A 24,480-nucleotide genomic window follows, 5' to 3' on the forward strand; every position below is an offset into this window, starting at 1 on the left:
GGAAAAGGTTGCTAAAAGGCCAGAAGGTCATAATGGGAGAGTTGAATATTTAAAGTTTAAGGTTATTAACTTTATCCAAGTGTGTTCTCCATTTCATGAAATATTCTATTTAAAAAAATATTAAAAAATAATTAAAACAAAATGAAAATAATGAACACTCCCTATCTCAAAATGGCAGCTATCAGGCAAATTTAAGCATTTTGTAAGTATATGATTAATTCAGTTTATCAAATCAATGTAAATCCAGCTATTAATAAAAGTGAAAGAACAGTTATGTATGTATGAAACTAAAAAGAGATGTCCATTTCTGTTTGATGAGACTGTCAGTAAGGGAGCAGTCCTTATTTCAAAATGTAGTTGGTCAATATCAAATTATGCGTTATCCAATTCTTATTAATACGTTTAATTTTTTTCTTCTAAAAGCAGAGTTCTTTGAAAATAGACAAGAATATAATGAAATGATGGGAAGAAAACATTATTTCTGCTTCACACTCTCTCAATTAAATCCCTTGAAATAATTTTGAAGTCATCGGATCGGATCATTCTAAAATGGTTATAATCTTTGAAAAAAATTATATACAAATAAATGTAGGGGAGAAATCCTTTTTTTATCAGCAGCATAGGAGAAGGTGCGGTCTCCATATTTAGCTTGTTTGACTTTGGGGATAACAAGAAGGTGCTGATTCCCTGATCTCAGAGATCTAGATGGTGCATAAGCCTGAAGAAGATCTGAGAGGTAGACTGGAGCCATGTTAGTCATGCACTTGTATGCGAGACAGAGGAGTTTGAAGGAGATTCTGTGTTTCACGGGCAGCCAGTGGAGGTCATTTAGAGTTGGTGTGATGTGCTGTTTTCTGGAGATCTGGGAAGTAATGCGAGCAGCTAAATTCTGTATGCACTGGAGTTGGCCAGTGACACAAGATGGAGATCCGGCCAAAAGGCCGTTACAGTAGTCCATACCAGGTGTGACTAGGCTCAGGCAGAGAGTTTTTTTAGGCATCTTTGGTAAGAACAGTCTGGCCTTACTGATATTGCGAAGATGGAAGTAGCAAGTTTTAGTAACATACTTGACGTGTTCTGTCATACTGAGATCTTGATCGATGACAACACCCAGATCCTTGACAGTGGAAGAAAGTGGAATGGTTGCGCCACAGACAGACGCACTAGTATTGTCACATTGCTTGCGTTTTCAAGCCTGTCCCTTTATTTAATTTCAAGGCATTTGATGACATCCATGCATATCTTCTGGCAACAGTCTGATGTCTGACGGAGAGACGCTCTAGATGACTCTGTGTTTTGTTGAAAAACTTCCACAGCTGCGTGTCATCTGCGTAGTTCTAAGTGGTCAAGGTTGTGATCTGCTACAATAGAGCCAAGTGGAACAGTATAGAGGGTGAAGAAGATCGGACCAAGCACGGATACTCGAGGGACTCCGGACTCAAGCCTAGATGCGGTTGACATAGACTCACCAATAACAACGGTTTGAGTCCTGTCCTGAAGATAAGGTGCCAGCCATGATAAAGCTGAATCCTTTATTCAAAGTTCTGTATCAAATCTTTTGAGGAGTCTCTGGTGATCTATCGTGTCAAAGGCACTGCTTAGGTCAAGTAATGTGAGCAGGGTCATTCAGGATCTTCAGCAGAGCCGTCTATGTGCTGTGGTGTGCTCTGTAGGCTAATTGGAACACCTCATAGAGGTTATGCCAGGAAAGGTGGCCCATGAGACGACTGGAGACTGCGTGTTCAATGAGCTTGGATATAAATGCTAAGTTTGAAACAGGCCTGTAGTGTTTTGGATCCGCACAATCAAGGCTTGATTTCTTCAGATGTGGCCTAACTAGAGCTGACTTGAGTACACGTATGCCATAACCAGATGAAGTAGAAGAGTTAATAATCAGCACACTAATGTTGGTAAAAAGTACGTCGAGACAGTCATATAGAAGGTCAGTTGGAATCGGATCAAGTGAACAAGTTGTTCTTTTTGCAGATTTCAGTAGTTTAGTAACTCTAGTGTCAGTGAAACTATCAATATAAGTAAGAGGTGTGCCATCAAACATTTTTGGAGGAAAATCAGCTTCATCCACAGCCACAGAAGACGAAATCTTGTCATGAATGTCTTAGATCTTCTTGTAGAAATATTCCGAAAATGTCTGTGTTGTTGCTTCATTGTCATCAGATGTCGGAAGTGACGATTCCCAGTGTTTACCCAAGATACTGAACAAAAGTTTGAACAGCAACTTTGGACTTGACTCATTGACTTCAATCTTAGAATTGAGATGTTGATTTGGCTGATGACCGTTGTTGAGTGATTTTATGGCTGAAATATACATTTGGCGATGAATCTCCAGGAAATATTTTTTTCCATCTGCGTTCTGCTTTCCTCTTGTCTCTTTTCGCTTGTCGAACTTCAGGTGTGAAGTCCCAAGCAGATGTTTTAGTGACTGGTATGACCTTCACTGGTGCATGTTTGTCTAGCAGCTCAGATAGAACTCTGTTGTATAGCAGAACGAGACTTTCAACATCATATTGTGGCTCAAGTATAAGGTCTGAGTTTAGCAAATTGTCTTTAAAAGTATCCTTATCCAGGGAGCGCATGTTCCTACAGCGAGGAATCTTCACATTTGGAGTGGGAGGTCCAAGCTCACAAAGATATGGAAATGATCAGAGAGATGTAGATCAGATACAGATACACAGCTGACACACGCGTCTGAAGCATGGTTAACTATCCAGTCCAGAGTGTGTCCACCTCTGTGGCTTGCCTCTGACACAAGTTGTACACAGTTGTGGACTTCAAGAAGATTAAGTATTCGTTTAGTGTCATGGTTATCCTTGTTGTCAAAATGGAAATTGAAGTCACCTACGATGATAAGAGCTACTTCGTCAACTTTTCCAGTTGCCGAGACGGTGCCGAGCAGCAATTGCTGCCAATGGTGGCCATACAAAGTACTTTGACGCCATCTTGTGGACTCAAGTAAACAGAAACACAACAGTAAAGGCTTTGTCTATAGACGTTTGAATTTTCACCTTTTTACCATTGGGATTGCATGAAATAATTGCTCTTAAACTAACGCACGAAATTCTTCTGAAAATGGCTTATGCGTTTCTTACTTTGAAGAGTATATTCTGGATCACATAGTCATGTAAAGACCTCATCTATAGTTGATAAACAGGGTAAGAAGTACATTCTTTTTTCATATTGTACTAATTCTATATAAAATATGCTTTGTGCAGAAATGGGGTTTTTATTCATCATTATGACTTTTAGAGCTAAATATAACTCTTTTATGTAAATTTAAGACTAAAAGCAACCTAAAACAATCTGGTGACTTACAGCATATGAGAAATATATTCCTTAACCAAATATGCATGGTATTTGCTGTTAAAACCATTGTTCTGCTCCGGGTTTTTGCAACTTTTTCAGTTCCCGGTTAAATTTTGGTGGCCATCTTGGATTTTGAGCTAAATATAGCTTTCGCATTAATATTCGGATTGGAACCAAACATTTTTTTAAACTCCTTTAACATATAAACACAACAGAATATATGATTTGCTTTCATCAAAAAACTTTCACGGAATCCCATAAGCTCCTTGACTATATATTGTTGGAAGTAAATAAAGTTTCACCGTCAATATCATCGACACTTCTGTTCATACCATCTATATCAGCAAATGAATATAGTTATAAACTTTCCTCTTACAGTTTATAGGGAGGGGAATTGTTTCTTTGATGGTCACAAATATGGGACAGTGGTCACTGCAGATTGGGTCAAGAACTCCCGATTCATTTACAGCTTTAAAGTTTAATATTCAAAACTAAAATCAAATCTATCAGGGTTCTTGAATGTGGTGTAATACTAGTTGGTTCTGATATAATCCGTTTAAGATCATACCTTAATTGTAGGTTATCTGTTTTTATTTTATTATCTTTTTAAAATGCACTCCGTCCATCCGTGCACATTTGTCTTTTCTATTATAGGATATATATATAGCGCACATAACTAGTGTATGCTCAAGGCACTGGTAATTTTTTCCCTCGATCATTGGATGTCAATCTCAATGGGACATCGTATTATCGATTAATCTCAACTCACTGGGAAGTATACAACTGTTGGCTCACCGAGTTATTGTGGCTTCCTCATCCTAACGAGGTACCCATTCACAGCTGGGTGGACTGGGACACATAATTCATAGTGCTTTGTCGAAGTTCACTGCACGTTGCAGTACCCGCAACTAGGTGTTTGCACATATTCATGTGGCCACCATCTTGTCATATACCAACAGATTCGTGGGTTCTTTTAAGTGCACAGGGTTGTGTACTGTACACTAGCGGTTGTGACAACACGGAAAGAGTCTGCACACAAAGTTGACTCCAAGGTTTTTACACCAAGTCACAGGTGGGCTCGATCCCAACACCTCAACCTCGCTGCATCACTAGCCTGGCACTTAGCCAGCTCGCCCACCGCACTTTTTCCAGAGCAGAACTTTAAAACTGTTCAATAATTCTTTACTAAACTTGGCACATAATATAGATAGGCCTCGTGGTGAACTGGTGCCATTTGGTAGTTTTGCATTTCTGAATAAGATATTTATTGCAGTTCCATGTCAACAAGTTTGACTTCGACTGAAATTGGTGTTGGTGCACTTTTCTGGAGCAGAACTTTAAAACCATTCAATATTTCTTCACCAAACTTGACACATATCATTCATATGTATGCTATGTTATACATGTACTACACACATATTCCACACATACAACACACATTACAGTGTATGTATGCTATGTTATACATGTACTATACATGTACTACACACACATTACAGTATGTCATGTACACACATACACACACACATTACAGTGTATGTATGTTATGTTATACATGTACTACACACATATTCCACACATACAACACACATTACAGTGTATGTATGTTATGTTATACATGTACTACACACATATTCCACACACACAACACACATTACAGTGTATGTATGCTATGTTATACATGTACTACACACATATTCCACACATACAACACACATTACAGTGTATGTATGCTATGTTATACATGTACTACACACATATTCCACACATACAACACACATTACACATGTTACACATGTACACACACATATTCCACAGTGTGTATGTATGCTATGTTATACATGTACTACACACATATTCCACACATACAACACACATTACAGTGTATGTATGCTATGTTATGTTATACATGTACTACACACATATTCCACACATACAACACACATTACAGTGTATGTATGCTATGTTATACATGTACTACACACATATTCCACACACACAACACACACATTACACATTACAGTGTGTATGTATGCTATGTTATACATGTACTACACACATATTCCACACATTCCACACATACACACATTACAGTGTATGTATGCTATGTTATACATGTACTACACACATATTACACACACACACACATTACATGTATGTATGCTATGTTATACATGTACTACACACATATTCCACACACACAACACACATTACAGTGTATGTATATGTTATATGTACTACACACATATTCCACACATACAACACACATTACATATATGTACTACACACATATACATACACACATATTCCACACATACAACACACACAGTGTATGTATGTGTATACACATACACACACACCCACACACACATTACAGTGTATGTATGCTATGTTATACATGTACTACACACATATTCCACACATACAACACACATTACAGTGTATGTATGCTATGTTATACATGTACTACACACATATTCCACACATACAACACATTACACAGTGTATGTATGCTATGTTATACATGTATGCTACACATATCACACATACAACACACACATTACAGTGTATGTATGCTATGTTACATGTACTACACACATATTCCACACACATACAACACACATTACAGTGTATGTATGCTATGTTATACATGTACTACACACATATTCCACACATACAACACACATTACAGTATGTATGCTATGTTATGCATGTACTATGTTACATTACATACATTACACTACACACATATTCCATGTACTACACACATATTCACACACAACACACATTACAGTATGTATGCTATGTTATACATGTACTACACACATATTCCACACATACAACACACATACAGTGTATGTATGTGTATGTATGCATATTATACATGTACTACACACATATTCCACACATACAACACACACACATTACAGTGTATGTATGTTTATACATGTACTACACACATATTCACACAACACACATTACAGTGTATGTATGTATATGTTTATACATGTACTACACACATATTCCACACATACAACACACACATTACAGTGTATGTATGCTATGTTATGTTATATGTACTACACACATATTCCACACATACAACACACATTACAGTGTATGTATGTATGTTATATGTACTATGTACATGTACTACACACATATTCCACACATACAACACACATTACAGTGTATGTATGCTATGTTATACATGTACTACACACATATTCCACACATACAACACACATTACAGTGTATGTATGCTATGTTATACATGTACTACACACATATTCCACACATACAACACACATTACAGTGTATGTATGCTATGTTATACATGCACACATATTCCACACATACAACACACATTACAGTGTGTATGCTATGTTATACATGTACTACACACATTTCACACACATATTCCATGTACACACACACATACAACACACATTACAGTGTATGTATGCTATGTTATACATGTACTACACACATATTCCACACATACAACACACATTACAGTGTATGTATGCTATGTTATACATGTACTACACACATATTCCACACATACAACACACATTACAGTGTATGTATGCTATGTTATACATGTACTACACACATATTCCACACATACAACACACATTACAGTGTATGTATGCTATGTTATACATGTACTACACACATATTCCACACATACAACACACATTACAGTGTATGTATGCTATGTTATACATGTACTACACACATATTCCACACACACAACACACATTACAGTGTATGTATGCTATGTTATACATGTACTACACACATATTCCACACATACAACACACATTACAGTGTATGTATGCTATGTTATACATGTACTACACACATATTCCACACATACATTACAGTGTATGTATGCTATGTTATACATGTACTACACACATATTCCACACATACAACACACATTACAGTGTATGTATGCTATGTTATACATGTACTACACACATATTCCACACACACAACACACATTACAGTGTATGTATGTTATGTTATACATGTACTACACACATTACAGTGTATGTATGCTATGTTATACATATACTACACACATATTCCACACACACAACAACACACATTACAGTGTATGTATGCTATGTTATACATGTACTACACACATATTCCACACATACAACACACATTACAGTGTATGTATGCTATGTTATACATGTACTACACACATATTCCACACACACAACACACATTACAGTGTATGTATGTATGTTATGTTATACATGTACTACACACATATTCCACACACACAACACACATTACAGTGTATGTATGCTATGTTATACATGTACTACACACATATTCCACACACACAACACACATTACAGTGTATGTATGCTATGTTATTCATGTACTACACACATATTCCCACACATACAACACACATTACAGTGTATGTATGCTATGTTATGTAGATGAGTTACTGCCTCTTAAAAGTATGTCATTGAGGAGGCAATTCCTTGCTGAAAGAAGTGACTTTTGATGAGTCATGATTGTGGAAGTGTTGTGTACTCTTGTCAGAGATAGTGTCAAGCTGTCCAAAATATGACCCACAAAGCAGATTATGTCATTGAGAACTGCAGGCCTGAGCAGATTGTTAGTTGTTCATCTGCTTTCAAAAGCAGACAGGATAGGCAAGCAAAGGGGGAGCTGGCAGACAATGGGAAGAGCGTGGACAGCTGAGCTGAGCGAACACTGACCAGGCAATGAAGCCAGTCTAGCTGAACGAACACTGACCAGCCAATGAAGCCTGGTAAGTCTCGCTGAACGAACACTGACCAGTGAAGCCAGTCTGTTGCCCAAATATCACTGCCTTCCTCTGGTAGTCAGTCGAACCCTGTGGTAACTTTTTGCCCTGCCTCACATGATTGTATTATGAGTGAGTGAGTTTAGTTTTACGCCACACTCAGCAATATTCCAGCTACTAGTATATCGTGGTGGTCTGTAAATAATCGAGTCTGGACCAGACAATCCAGTTTTCAACAACATGAGCATCGATCTGCGCAATTGGGAACCGATGACATGTACCAAGTCAGCAAGCCTGACCACTTCATCCCGTTAGTCGCCTCTTACGACAAGCATGGGTTACTGAAGATCATTTTGTGTTATTTTATGTCATTTCTAGTGTTATTTGAATTGAATCAGTAGTTATCTATAGTATCAGAAGATAACCTTCCAGATGGTATGAAAGGAAAGGGAGGATAGACAGTCTGATTATGAGCAATTGATAAGATCAGACAATCACCATAAGTATCATATGAACAGCTGGGAGGATGTGCAGGGGGATTGGTCCACTCTCTGGATCAACACGACTGACAACTTTTGTCCCCTATGGTCTCCTCTCTTCAATTCCCCAGTGAGCAGAAAGCTTGGTCTCTTTGCCATCACTGTATGATGTTCGATGACCAGTTCACCAACCTTCACAGAGAATGATATTGTCTACTGCTCCTCCGCACACCCTCACTAACCACGGCATCCATCCAGTAGAAGTGCAAATGACAGATCACTATCCACTCTCCTCTATCTATAGAGTAATAATGTCACAACAAGAATTGTTGGTGTGAGGGCCCTTGCAAGTTTTCTTCTTCCACCAAAAGTTCAGAAGACTGGTAAAGAAGTTTGATTCCAGATCAGTCCACTTACATTCAATGCACCAAACAGAGGGAGTGTCTCTAAGGTTAACTCCTTACTGAGTTGTTAGATAAATCTCATTTTGGGGAGTCCCAAAAATAAAGAAATGTACTAAAGTATTTGAGTGTGCGTTAGTCAATTAAGTTTGAACATAGATAAAGGAAATTCAACACAAGGATGAACATATGTATTGTTGTCATTATCAGCATTAATTCAGTTCACTTACTGCACATGTGTGGACACAAGGTGGTTTTCAGGTCACTACCTGGTGACACCACCCCTTGCAGCCGTCACTGCTCATCACCCCTTTGGAGGGGATTGCACAAGTCGTCAGATTTTTGCTTGGGGAACTTATCGTCATACCTCCTGCAACACATTGGCAAGTTCTGCAAGTGTCTGAGGACAATAGTGACATGTACGGATGCGTCAATCGAGTTCAGAACAGGTGATTAGGAAGGTCAGGCAAGGACACTGACCCTCGCATTGGTGAAATAGGCACCTGCTACACAAGCTGTGTGGGTTCGAGCGTCGTCCCCCTGGCGGTTACACCATGTTTACACCGGGCTTGCGACGGACTTACGACCGAAAAATGCCCATCGATTGTGCTCACTCTCATGAACTCGTAGTGGGGTAGCGGTGGGGTCTCAGTGAGGTCCTTATCATCGCCATCAATCGCCATTACTCGCTACCGGTCGTATCGAGTTGTGCGAGTGTATGGAACTGTTCCATACACTCGCACAAGTTTTGCGACCGCAAGCGAGCGGTCCAACTCGCAATGAGATCGCAAAATCGGTCGTAACCTGATCACACAAGTCTCACAGGACTTGTAATTTGGTCGTATGTCATGAACTCGCATTCGCTCGCAATGGGATCGCGTTGTTTTTGCGTTCCTTTATTTCTTTCTCTCAGTATATAACTTGGGGTAAGTGAACCCTAATCATGTGTTGTTGAGACGTTTTATACGTGGTTGAAGAACCCCCTACCAACATATGTGCGGGACATTGATATACTGAGAGAATCAAGTAAGGAAACATAACCCTCCCTTATTTGCGGTCATCTTTACAAGGATTGTTACTGTGCTTCAGATTGGAATAGTATATGCAATGATTATGTTCCTTTACTTTCTCTTAGTAGATTACTTAGCGTTAGGAACGTTGCTAAACCCAACTTGACACACTCAGAGCGGCATAAGCAAAACAATAACAAAAATAAAAAGTCTGACATGTTTATTAGTAACAATGAAAGTAATAATGAATGTTATCACAGTACATAAATGTACGTGTCTCACACACCACACAAACATAGACATGTACACAGTCATATAGATGTCCATATAGCACACTGCTTGTCTCAAAAGTCATTCACAAATCCTGGTCCTGAGGTGTGGGTCTGAGGGTCACCATTCTGTCCGGCCAATGAACTGCTCCCCGGGCTTCATCGTTGAAGTATTCTTGAAGGTAAAGCTTCTGAGACTTCCCAGTTTTATGGTCACGGTTTAGAGGCTCAGGAGAAGCATTGTCTTCATACAGTTGTAGCCCTTGCTTCCATCCACCTAAGATGAGTCTGTGATTTTCACCCTCATGGTCACCCTCTGTGTTCGTGATGTCTGGGTACCTGGACCTCAGGAGGTTGCGAACTACTATACAGGACTCTGTCATGGTCTGGACAATTTCGGGGGCTTGATACAACACAGTCCTCAGACACCTCCATCTGTTAGCCACGATATCGAAAGCATTCTTGACCACACGTCTTCCTCTGGATATGCAGTAGTTGTATATCAATTCTTCTTTGCTCATGTTCCTCTTGGCCACTGGTTTCATTGGATATGTTCTTAGGACAAAAGTAGCATCGGCCAATATGAAATATGGCAGGTTCTTTTGTTCAAAGTCTTCATCAGGCCCAGCTTGCTCAATAGGCTCAGAAGGTACAACTGTCCAAGCGATGTTTCAGATCAGACGCATTAAAGATTTGGGCGTCTGACTGGTGTCCAAGACCTCCGGTATCCACCCACAAGAATTTGTAGTTGTGGTCCACAAGCGCCAGGAGGATGATGGAGAAGCAGCTTTTGTAGACACGCCAGTAGTTGCTTCTGCTCTGCGCAGGTGCCCAGATTTTGATGTGCTTTCCATCTAGGGTCCTTATGGCATGAGGCACTTTCCATCGAAGTTCAAATGTCTGGCTATTTCCTTCCACTCTTCTGGTGTAGTAGGAGTCTTGAATACCTCGTCTCTGTAGGCCTCCAGGATAGCCCAGCAAACTTGGGATACCATATGCTGTGCGGATGACTTGCTGAGCCTGTAGCTGTAGGCCATGCTTGGATACTGGTCACCACTGGCTAAGTGTCTCAATGTCAGTGAGTTTCAACCCTGCTTCCAAAGAGAGTCTGTAATTGGTTACTTCTCCTGTAATGATGGGCCCTATTCTCTCTAAAATTTCATCGAAGAGCTCCACGGGCATTCTCATGTAGTTCCGGAACTGAGATGGATTCTCCTGCTTCAACCTTTGAACAAGGTGGTAGTACTGACAGTGCTCTTGTCTCCAGTTTCTGACCAAAACCTCACGTCCTTGCCTTCTTCCTCTTCTCCTATTACATTCTCTGATTAATGCCAAGGTGTTGTCGATAACGTCGTTCAAGTGTGCTTCTGCTTCAGCTTGCAGGGCAAGGGCCAATACCATTTCAATGTCCATCTTTTATGTATGTTTTGCAGCCCACTCTCCAATGGGGACTTGGTGAAGTGGCATAGGTCTCAATATGTCCTGAAAAAGGTCCTTATTGTCCTACTTGAGTCGCATGAATAGCAAACATGGTCTTACTACTCGTACTCCAGTCGCAAGTCAGTCGCAGATGTTATCTCTGTGGTCTCAACCAGGTCGGCGTCACTCGGCACAAACTCGCCGTGCAGGGGCTCCTTTCGCAAAGCAACCTTTACTAAGGCTAACCTTAACTCCCATTCTTTAACATTGCACTATGGTTACCTTAGTGACTTATGATCACCTTAGTGTTTTGTGAAAGGAGGCCCAGGTCACCAGTACGCTCGCACAAGGGGGCATGACCACATTGCGACCCAGTTGCGATTTATAAGACCGATCGCATCAGTCTCAATCAAGTTGCCATAAAAATGAAAATAAAGAACTTTTGGTCATAGACAGGTCACACACCATATTCAGTGTAAACAGAAAGTCAAAATTGGTCGCTAAAAATGAAGTTGCGGGGGTTCCTTGGTTCAAAGTCTTCGTCAGGCCCAGCTTGCTCAATAGACTCAGAAGGGGGGATACGAAGTGTTCAGTCCGTGCGTGTCTGTCCGTGCATCCGTGCATCCATCACACTTTGTCCAAAGCATATCTGCTAAACTATTCGTGATAGCTTAAAGGTCACATGCAACGTAAAACACAACTTTGCAGATTCTGATACCTTTCGGTATGGACTTACCGAAACAAATCGTCAAAAATGCAAATTCAACTTATAAAGTTGAAAAATAACGCGATGAAAAAACCCGCGCGAAATCGGTGTTCAAACGTTTCACTAATTTTCCCCTGACTTTTCTGGGGAAAACGGGTTTCAACAGCTGGGCTGCGCTTATAGCACGTGCACAGTAAAGTAGGTTCGCGCAGCTTGGAAGCGGTTGTCCGGTGAATACTCGGTGAAGGCTTTGGTGTGAGCTATTTTTCTAATGTTTTGTTGATATCTCACAGGCGCGAGCTTTTTATATGTTATGACAGTAAACTAACTGTCTATATAATTTCATTTGTCTATTTCACCACACGTTCTTCTTACCGAGTCACTTTCTCAGTTCGATACTTAAAAGCAATGCCGTTATTTAGCGTTGACAGAATTTCCAACTGTGATATAGATATGTCGTTGTCGCAGACTAAACTCAATGTCTTGTTTTATTGACACCTGTGTGTCTGCCTGCCTGTCTGCTAATGACAATATTCAATACACAACTGCTATCACTGACCACATGCAATTTGAACTTAACACCAATCAAGCTATACACCATAAACAAAATGCATTGATTTATGGCCCGAGTTCGGTCTCTGTCACATTATGTAATTACACAGACAGGCAGGCGTGATACTTGAACACATGACATGTTATGATGTCTGTTGATTGCAAAATGTTATACACAAAAAATGAGCATGTATTTACAAAATCCAACATCTCTATATATACACACACAATGACCCGTGAGGGCATCTGCAAATGAACCAGTCGTTACACTTGAGTGCACACCCACCCGCTCTGACTGGGTTCGGTATCCCGGGCTGCTTCATTTCTTGGGAAGTAAACCGAAGTACACAATATTGCACTTTTGATTTGCGATTGTACGCTTATAATTTTGTTTATATGTTTTTTTCATAACCAGCAATGTATATTATATGTCATGAATAAGTGATAATTGTGTTTTAATTATGTTTGATTTTTTGGTTGCATGTGACCTTTAACCAAACTTGGTGCACATGTCAGCCATGATCCCTAGATGAGCCTTTTGGGTTAGACCCAGATATGAATTATATTGTTTGCTGTTTCCATGGAAACATGACTTAGGCTGTGACTGTGAGGATGTTGTCTTGTCCAGAGCAGATCTTCCAAACTATACATGCTAGCTTCATCAAACTTGGTACATATGTCAAGCATGATCGATAGATGTGCCTTTTGGAGGTTAGACACAGATATGAATGTTATTTTTTGCGGTTTCCATGTAAATGTGACTTAGGCTGTGGCTATGAGGATGTCATCTTGTCTGGAGCAGATCTCCTAAACTATACATGCTAGCTTCACAAACTTGGTACACATGTCAAGCATGATCCATAGATGTGCCATTTGATGGTTAGACCCAGATACAAATTTTTCCATGGAAACGTGACTTAGGCTGTGACTATGAAGATGTCATCTTCTTGACATGACAACAAGTTAGGCTTCAACTGAATTTGGTGGTAGTGCTCCTTTCTGGAGCGACCCGTGAAGATCCGGGTAGAATAGGTCTTCAGCAACCCATGCTTGCCACAAAAGGCGACTATGCTTGTCGTAGGAGGCGACTAACGGGATCGGGTGGTCACGCTCGCTGACTTGGTTGATACATGTCATCGGTTCCCAATTGCGCAGATTGATGCTCATGCTGTTGATCACTGGATTGTCTGGTCCAGACTCGATTATTTACAGACCGCCGACATATAGCTTGAATATTGCTGAGTGCGGCGTAAAACTAAACTCACTCACTCACTCACCTTTCTGGAGCAGATCTTAAAAACCTTTCAATACCCTCCTTCCACTTTGCTATATACACTCCAAAACATTTGACATGGTCATAACTAGTAGACATATTCATAAAGAGTATTTTTCCGTTGCAGGGGGATATTGATGACTTTGTCTTCTGGTTTATTTTGTTGTGAATGTTATTTGTATATATATGCCTAAGAAAATGCTAAATGACAGTAATACATTGTACTGACATATTGTTTCAGATACTTCACAACTGATTGGCTACTTACTATACTTCTGGTCATATGGCACATTCACTGGCCGTGTGCTGTATGTTGAGGATCTGTATGTCTCTCAAAACCACAGGAGGAGAGGTGTTGCATCAGCTTTGTGGGAATTTGCAATGAAGGTACAAGGAGTAACAGTGAAAGTATCATATTCATTTTAATGGGTTTGGATCAGTTTCATCAGGTTTTATTGTGTCCATCCATTCCTCCATTAGGTTCCATGAACATTTTTTTTTCAAATCTACTGGAAATATCAACAACACAATTTGATATATATTATTTGGATAGCTTCAGAAGAAAATCATTATGATCTAGGAAACACCTGACACATTGCAGATAGAGTGCACATGTCCTCAGCCTTGTCAGGTCAGGTCAGGCAATATATACCAGCCACTAAAAGAAACGGTGCACATAAGAAATAAAAATATATTGGAACTACTTGTGGACACAGTAATTTGTGAAATGAACACATATGCATATACATGTGTCAAAGTCAAAAGAGGTTTATTGTATGACAGGCCTACAGCCCATTTACATGAGAGTTACAGATATAAAGGAATATCTTGGATATTTACATATATCTTTAAGGGTATACAATTCGTTTTATAAGAAGTTCTCTTTTTGCTAATGCATGCTTTATATACAAAGACAATTGTACAAGAATATTTTCATTATTAGTTTGTAACAAAGACACATATATGCACATAGGGATTGTTTTGCTAGAAAATGGTCTGGTATATATTTCTGTTTTAATTCGTGATAACAAGGATTTATCAGTGTAAATGAATTTCATCTTCTATTCCTACGTTACATAAAGGACAATATCGACTTTCTTTCTCGACAGATGTTTTTCTACCCTCATTAATCATGAAAGATAACAAACCTAAACGATATTTACCAAACATTGTTCTTAAACTACTAGTATATGTTGTAATTATTGATAAATAGTTTTCTGTCCGGAGAAACATTTTAAAGGTCCTGTAATATTCAAATAGTGAGCTTGAATCAAAGGTGGATTTCCATTCTTGATAAAACATATCTATTGATCCAACATGAAATTCATTAATAAACCTGTTCACATCGCCAACTATATGAAACTGAAACCGTGAGAAAATAGTAAATTTCTGATAACAGTTGTCCAAGTATGTTATCCCAAATTATCCAGATTTAAGAGCATATTGTAAGTTAATTTTGGCAGACATTGTTCGTTTATATTAAGAATCTTAAACGAATATTTTAAACATGTGTTATGTTTCAGGACTCAAGTGGTTTCAGCATGAGCATAAACATGTTTGTGTTTGTGCAGCTTGATAAACTGTATTGAGGAAATGAATGCTAAAAACTGCTTTGGATTTGGGAAGCTTAATTGTTTGAAGTTTTAACAGCTAATGAAATAGAGTTTTGCCTTACCCTACAAAATTAAGGGTTCAAAGGACCCTCGAATACTTGTTTCATGGGCCAATACAGGACATGTGAGGGTGCTGTAGTGTAGTGTATTGTGCTTTCAGATGTGATGATTATGTTTGAAACAGGAACGTTATATTTCTTGTCAAGAATTTGGTACATTGATATCTTTTGTGCATCCCGGAGGATGCAATACTTTTTTTTTTCTGTATCCGTTATGTACATTTGTGCATACTGGATGCTCATTTCTGGAGGACTGTTCTTTTCATAGATGAGTCCAGATTTGATATTTTCCATAATGGTGGACTTAATCATGTCAACAGATGTCTTGGGGAGCTACAGAGATCAGATTCTCAGACCAGAGGCAATTCTTTGCTTCAACATCATGGATCAGAACTGACATTCCAACAGAATAATGCCTGTTCTCACATAGCTAGGGGGGCCTATGACTTTCTTCAACAGCACAATGTTCAAGTACTGCCTTGGCCTGCAAATTCACCAGGTCTCTCCCCTATAGAGCATGTGTGGGATGAAATGGAGCAACGTTTACGCCAGTGTGTCTGTGATGCACTGCTGTTCTCACTGCTCATGGTAGGCATAATCCGTCAAATTTGGTGTGTTGCCAGAGTGAAGTTTCAATAACAACAAAACACTTCGTTTTTAATACCAAAAATGTTATTAAAAAGTTCTTTGATTTACAAGGCACCTACCCTGACCAAAAAAATGATTTTTTTTCAGCTATTTTGTTTTGTTAGGAACAATTGAAAAATATTACTGCATTTAAAAATATGTTTAAGTATTCTAGCTCTGTATCTTGTCTATCCATTTTGGTGATAGTAGGCATATATTTACCACATACAACATGAAAATATGACCCTGTAAGAGTAGCACCGTATCAATCGTTTTAAACCTTTTTGTTTTTTGGAACAAAGTTTTCATGTCTAATGTCTACAAAAGAGTAAAACATCATCAAAATACACATACATAGTCATTGTCATGGTGAAACACGTCTTTCCATCCCCCAAAAGTGACAATAAAGTTAAAAAAGAACAGTTTACAGCTTTTATATAAATATGCTCAGCCTTGAAATTTGAAGGTCATGAGACACAAATGTATGTAAATGTATTTCAAAGAATATCTAGAGTTCTACCTGTAGAATTAGCATGACATTTTATGCGGGACTAGAGCAAGGGATAAGTTATCACTATACATTTTGTTTTCCACACAGAAAACATTAATAAAAAAATAATTTAGCAGTCAAACACACCCGCTCAATAAAAAAGTTACTACATTTCTTTCCAGACATATATTTGCAAGGATATTTTAAAAAATATTTCTACTCTTCTGAAAAATATTTGTATGCATTGTAGTTGTTTATTGGCATCATGTCTATCTGTTTTTGCAATAAAAGTGAGATATCTAACACATGATAGCAAAATCTGTCACTGTACCCAACTATGCTGTTTCAGCACCATCACAAACTGATCACATATGACATGTATTCATGACTAGAAAAAGTCAATAAATGCATACAAGGCAAGTTAAAGTCTCTGGAGAGTAGTAGATATAATGACAGTCCGAGATCAAGTCCAACAAAAGCCTCTGCAAAGCTTTATTTCACAAATAAAGCTTTTGTCAGACCCTTAGATCTCGCCCCAGTATATCTACTACTTTTGAGCCCCCAGTTAACTTCCCGGCCCGGCAATACTGTGCCGCTATGTCGTGTTGGCAGGAGGTAACATTGTACCGTACGGTATGATCAATAATTCCTCTTTAACGAACCCTCTCCCTGGCCCATCTCTCAAGTAGTACAAGTTCGGCTCGTCTGCTTTGATGTCCACTTTATCTATATTGTAAGTTTTGACTGACCATATCGGATCGGTGGCTCGCTTACGACTATCCCCTTCGTGTTCCCCCGGCTGGTAGAGGTACCTCACGAGGGCCCTATCTGGTATCTGTTTCTCCTTCCCACGCAATGGTGCAGCCGACTCTGCCACTATTGATTTTAGTTTGATAGCGTCGGCTGGTTTCTTGCCGGTGAGTCGGGTGATTTCGTGGTTGATGGCCGACACCACCTGAGGTAACCGCGCTACCCATTCAGTCGATCGTTTCCCCGGGTTGGTCATCTCTCTCGCATACTGATGTCCCAATAAGCGCTCGGCCAAAGTCCTATTGAATCTCTCAACTATGGCTTGGCTGCGATGGGCTCCGGCCGCGCCACGCCTGACCTTGGTATCGTGTTTGTCTAGCAGGTGTGACACGACACCCATGAACTCCTGCCCGGGGTCAACTTGCAGCTCTGTGGGCCACGTCAGCGGACTGCGCTTGTACATGCATTCAAATCCGCGGGCTACCTGGGCCGAGTCTTTCGCGGTCAAGGGTTTCGGCTTCCTTGTAGCGACTGGCCACGTCCACGATGGTTAAGGCATACTTGTACCTCTTATCGGGGGGTAGGAATAGGAGGTCGGCCTGGTGAACGCTATTGGGTATGTTAATACCGAACTTCCTTCTAGGCACGTAGCGTGGTGCTGGTAAATAGATCTACCACAGGGCTTGTTTTTCAAGCCACGCTTTGGCCTCGTTTGGGGGTACTCGCGCCATTTTAGCCAGCTTATGTACGGCGCTAGCTCCTTTCCAGTACCCACGCGGGCTGTAGTAAATATCCTCAAACTTTCTTTGGTTCCGTGACATCCCGACATATATACACCTATGTTCTTGGTTCAATTTTCTCATGCCCGTACGCGTACGTGTTGATCCCATCAATAGCTATCCAACGCTTAGTGTCCATCGGCGACAGGGACGTCTTGTTTATAGTCAGTCCGTATATCCTATGCCCATCACTTCTAAGCGTGTTCATTTTATGTCTAAAGGTACGGGTCTTGAAAAGGGCTTCCTTGAATCTGGCGTGTTTGATGTGTTGTTTCACCACGTACTTCTTAACACCCTTCGCCTTCCGGATCTCACCATTGTCGGCCTTCAGGATGGAGTACATCTTGGGCCTCAAGCCTATGTACTCTGCTATGGGCGTGCCAGCACACTCGTCCTTCATCTTACCGAGGACCTTTTTATTTACCGTACTGTGTATGGTCCTTGGGGTAGTCGCTGGTGTCATACAAATCGAGGCGTTTTTTCATGTCCTCGTACACGTCCTCGGTTCGAATCTCCATTAGCAGGGAATCCGTGTCAGTGTACAGCACTTCACACCTGTGGCCGTACTGTTTCTTGAGCTCGTTGTAGTAAAAGTCGTACATCAGGCGTTTGGATAAATCGAGGATGCTCATCCCCACGTAAACAGGCCGGTTGAATTTGATGTGGCTTTTCTTCATGTGTAGGGCAACTAGGTCGTCAGTGAATATCTTGCTCCGGTTGAATGCCGGGCTGGCTATCAGTCTCCTGAGCTTGTCTTCCTCATTCGACCGAACCAGCTTCACGATCACGCATTTTCTCAGGTTCTCCATAGTCTTACCAAACACTGAGTTGTTCATGAGCTTGTAGAGGTTTTTCTCAAAGTCACTGGTGGCAAGCTTTCGCAGGTCTGTGTTTATTCTGATGTAAGGCTCCATCCAGGGGCTCTGGTTGAACACGAGCACCCTGTGTATTTTGGTCAGCCTCATACCCAACGACAGGTACAGCTGTAGGTTGCGATAGTGAACGATGTACTTGGTCTTATCCATTAAGATGGGCACTAGTATTTCAACGTCTGCCACCCGCCCACCTAACAAGTTATGTTGGTACTCAGACATCCAGTCTGGGTTAACCCTCATACGTTCGGGGGCCAGGGGTAGCTGTTGTGTGATGTGTGTAATGCCTTGGGGTATTCATAACATCGATCTCGTGCGATGCCCATTCGAACCCCCTTGTGGGTAGATACTGGCTCATGGCCCAGCCGTACAGGTTGTTAGCGTCGAGGTAGAGAATATGATTGGTTGGCTTGCTCGGGTCGTAGCCCTTCACGTATTGATTGTTTGCTTTCGCGTATCGTTTGGTACCCATGGAAATCCCACCTCGCAAGCCTTTCTCAATGAATAGGTGCATGTCGTAATCGGTGAGCAATTTCAACTTAACTCCGGTCTTTTTCAACAATGCATCCCACGACAGACCTGGGCTGGTGTAGTACCATGCGGGGTCGAGTTGATACTGCTTAAAACACGTCCGCCTAAACGTCTCAAACACGTCGGCTAGCAGCAGTACATCTGTCCTCAAGTACAGGTCGTGGTAGTCACCCAGATTCTTACAGCCCAGTTTATTCCATACGTTAATCGCGTGCGAGTAATCGTCTTGGGTGATTGTCGAGTCGGTCAGGTTGCTGTAAAGTTCTCTGATGGGGGGTAGTCGGGTCTCGGCGAACTTGGCCCAGCCATCCATGTACTCGTAGGGGTACACACCCTTCCTCATCAGCAGGGGTCGAGTCTCGGCGTCGGTGTATCGGTCAGTGATGGGGAAGGTATTGTTGGCCTTGACCAGACTGTCGAGTGACGACAGGAGGAACTGAACCAAGTCGATGAACCTCAGGCCATTCAAGCTGAAGGAGATGTATCTCTCCATGTTGTTGGGGATGCACGTCAGGTTGCCGTCGACTTTCGCGATGGCCTGCATGATCAAGTGAGAGTCGTACCCTCTCAAGTTGTGGAAGACCACGGGGATGTTTATTGTCTTGGGGTTGATTCTAAGCTTGAGGTTGAATGCGTTGTGAGCGGCGCCTCTATACTTACCGGTGACGTGGCAGTGATCTCTCACCGAATCACCGTTCAGTGGTGAGTCACACACATGGCAGTGAGTGCTGCAGGCGTGAGCTAGCCGGTCGGCTTGGGTCATACGCATGGGAGCGACTGTGTATAGTGCATTCCTAATACTTTTCTCTTCCTCCTGCAAACACTTTAGAAACTTTTCAGCCGCATCGGGACCCTGTACACCACGGGGAGCTTTCGTTTCCCCATCACATCGGACGACCACGTATCCAAACCCACAGGCCTCGTGCTCCTGTGTTTTTTGTGTGGCCCTGCCGGCGGCAGCCTCAACGGGTTTGACCAAGGCTTCGAAGTCGGCGTAGATGACATAAGGCACGGACATTTGGTTCTTGTGGTTGGCGAATGTTAGGATATTGTCGCCTTCCTTAGGCATGTCGACTCGTTTTGCCATCTGCCCCACACCTTGGCAATCCCCCCGGTGTGATTCAAGCAGGTCGGGTCGGCTGAAACCGTGCAGGCATCGTACACAAAACTGTTTTTTCCCAACGTGTTTCGACTGGTCGTGCAACAGCCTGCTGAGGTGTTGTATCCACGTGTAGTGATACTTATCTCCTCGCTGGATCATGAATATATTGATAACGCGGTGACCAAACACTGGGCTGACCCTGTGCACGATCGTTGTGTTACCTTCGTGCCCAAAGACGTTTATGGCTATATCATTCTGTTTTTCTATTTTAGTGATCTGAGATATGGGGGTGGGTTCGGTTATATCATCCCAGTTGAGCCCATCACCTTGGGGATAACTAGAAGGTCTGTTCGATAGGCTGACCTGATAGCTAACCTCATGCAGTTGTCTCCTCTATTCTTGACGTTGACTATGGCCTGTTTTGCCTTGTAGTAGGGGGGCAAGTCTAGGTACGACCCACCTCTGAATGGCACGTAGTTAGCTATGTCTAGATAGACATTATCGATTTTATCCACGACCCACCCGGACCCCATGTTTGTAGCATTCTAGGTATTCTCGTATCTGCTGAAAACTGATATCGATTGACTCTTCTATAGTCTCGGTATGAGTCACGACTTCTTGTTTACCTCGGAAGTAAGGCTGAACGTACTCAGTGACCCCAGTTGGGGTTCCCCCCACGCCCTGCTGTTTATCGAGTGACATTTTCACTGTGATTTGAAACTTTATACTTCCCAAATCGTTTAGTTCCTCATTGACTTTATCAGCGATTAGAGGCTTGATATCGGCGATGTCTATGTTCCTATCAACATGCATGCGCCAGCCTCTCAGATAGTTACCTACAGCGCGCTCAGTGCGCATGAACTCTAGGTCAATAGCTCTATTCTGCCGTAATAGTTCTACAAGCTGTGGTTTCCTCATACAGGAATAACCTACTAAACCCAAATCGCGTGCCTCTTGTTTCAATTGTTTTACAGTGTGGGGCTTTGCTACGGGGTTGTGTAATAATAATGCGACTAACCCGGCTCTCCCCAGGCGGGAATAACCCGTCAACCCTAGCTCTTTTGCTCGGAGTTTTAGTTGTTTTACCGTGGGAGGGGGTTGTATGTTAAGTAATCTCAACAATGCTGGTTTGGTCATTCGAGAATAACCAATTACACCCCGCTGTCTCGCGATCTGCTTGAGCTCCCGAGTAGTAGACATTGTGTACACACCTAAGTATATCAATCTCTAATTGGGCCACCGGCAAGGGAGGTAACTCCTCCAACCTTGATAAAAAATAGAGGCGCTATAAAATCCTTAGTAAATATCTAGATAGACCTTATCGATTATACCCTCGACCCACCCGGAACATGCGCAGCATAGTAGGGTGTTTTGTATTATTTGCAACGAGTCGTCAACAAGTATATCTATCTCCCCATGCACATCTATTCGTCCACCATCAAAGTAATTCCAAGTGTGCCCAGCTCACGGTACAGCAAACCCTACTTTCACCATGATTGTAAATGAGCACCCCTTATATAGTTCGCTAACAATCATGGGTTTGAGGGCACTGATATCTATACTTTCCCCCACATCCATCTGCCAGCTTCTCAGGCAACGACTTTCCCTGGGCTCAACTTCCACGAACATTGTTATACCTAGGTGTGCACAGTCTCTAATTGGGCCACTGGCAAAGGGAGGTAACTCCTCCAGCCTTACACTGCTATCCTGAGGAGGCGCCTACGTTCTTTTCTGTAGTCTTTTTTCTTCTCGTAGATAAGATGATGTCTGACTACGTTTGCTCCGTGAGCTTTGCATAGGCAGTAGTGACCTTTCACCCCGACACCACACACAGAACATGTGTAGTTGATACTCTTTATATGAAAACAACAGTACCCCTCAGTCCTGCAGCTCCTACCACAGGCCTCGGTCTTCCCCATAAGTATGTATTCGCATTGGTACGGGGCGGGTCTCATCTTTGGTATACTTATATGAGCACTTAGTCTAATTGTTTTGCAACCAACGCAGTCGCCGCTAGACCCAGCGCGATAAAGATCAATTCCCAGTCCATTTGCCCCGGGGATGGTGTGTAGTACTGAGCGAGTGTGGGCTGATGGAGTGGTTCTAGCTGTTTACCGGTTAGTAGGTAGTATTCTCTCGCTGCGTCTTCGACATCATGGAATGTTTTAACGGCATGGTTCTCACGCCTGAGTTGTTCGTTAATGTAATCGATCCTCTGTACACGTTTTTTCGCATACTCAGATTGCGCTGCTTGTAATTTCTCAACAGCGAAGTCATGGCGCTTACGCTCAGCCTGTATCTCAGCCGTGTGTGACTCCCGTAGTTTCGAGAAGAGGAATTACTCCCGGAAAATGCCAGGGCGTTTTCTAACGCCCCGCTGACCATCATGGCGATTGTAGCCATCCTATATATAATTACATATACTTCAAAATATTTTCCGGTAGGATCCCTTGTTTTACTAGGATGTCCTTGGTGGCCATCGCCATACCCAGGTTCATTATGAGCATACCCATATCCTGCAGGTTGAAATCTAGCTTGATAGTCGGTTGTTTAAGCACCATTTTGGTCAACAGAGCGTACCCTATGGCTAGACTGGCGACCACTTTGGCGTGGTATGCATCGTTGACAAACGTTTTACCCTCAGACATTATGTATATGATATAAAAATATATATTTATAACATGATATGTGGGTTGACCTCTAATTGTGGGGGTTCCTGGGGAGGGTTTCCCTCCCTGGGTGGTTGTTTATTATATAACCATGAGATAGCCACGGCAGCAGTTGCGCCTGCAATCAACAGGAGTGGAGCCCGGCTCCACAGTGGAGCGTAGCTACTCTTAGACCACCTTTTTTTACCGGCAGCTACTCTCTTAGGGTTCTTCTGCCTGGTGACTGTAGGGTTCACCTGGGGTGGGGTTTCCTCTGAAGGGGTCACCTCCATGGGGGTCTCCCCCATTTGGGGTGGGTTCACCTCCTGTGTCATTTCTTGGGCAGCATCCATCTTGTATACTATTATTATTATTTTTCCCCTCCTTAAATTGGCAATGCTTTGCTGTGATAATCGCCGCCGTCACCGGGGCTAAAAACATACCATATTTGTGGTACAGCACGCAACTGATAGAACTCAAGGCATGTTCAATAAAAGGGTCTTTCTCAAGGTCCTCCCACAGGTAAAGTCGGCGTCCTGGGGAATGGGAAGGAAGTACGACGCAATACTAGTGTATATCTGGGTCATAGCCGATCCTATAGTCTTTGTCATCTCGGCCCCGAGTCTAGCCTCGTATCTAGCGTACAGCTTATCGATTTCTTCGGTTGACATTTTGTGAATTTTATCGGGAGTGTAGTCCCGAAAGTAATGTTTGGCTTTGCCACCAACAGCCAACGCTACCAGTCTCTCTCGCTTATCATCGTCCCCTCGCTTATCATCGT

General features: G+C 41.8%; 1 protein-coding gene across 2 annotated transcripts in view; it reads left to right on the forward strand.

Moving 5' to 3' along the window:
* The window catches only part of LOC124283995 (thialysine N-epsilon-acetyltransferase-like), a 279,043-nt gene that overhangs the window by 182,268 nt on the left and 72,295 nt on the right, over positions 1-24,480 (forward strand). For both annotated transcript variants that reach the window (XM_046720038.1, XM_046720037.1), the window contains one exon: positions 14,470-14,615. In XM_046720038.1, coding sequence (XP_046575994.1) covers positions 14,470-14,615 — 146 coding nt within the window. The remainder of the gene's footprint in view (positions 1-14,469; positions 14,616-24,480) is intronic.

This window comes from Haliotis rubra, unplaced genomic scaffold (genome assembly GCF_003918875.1).
Source record: "Haliotis rubra isolate DU_JTF1 unplaced genomic scaffold, ASM391887v1 Scf327, whole genome shotgun sequence".
Lineage (NCBI taxonomy): Eukaryota > Metazoa > Mollusca > Gastropoda > Lepetellida > Haliotidae > Haliotis > Haliotis rubra.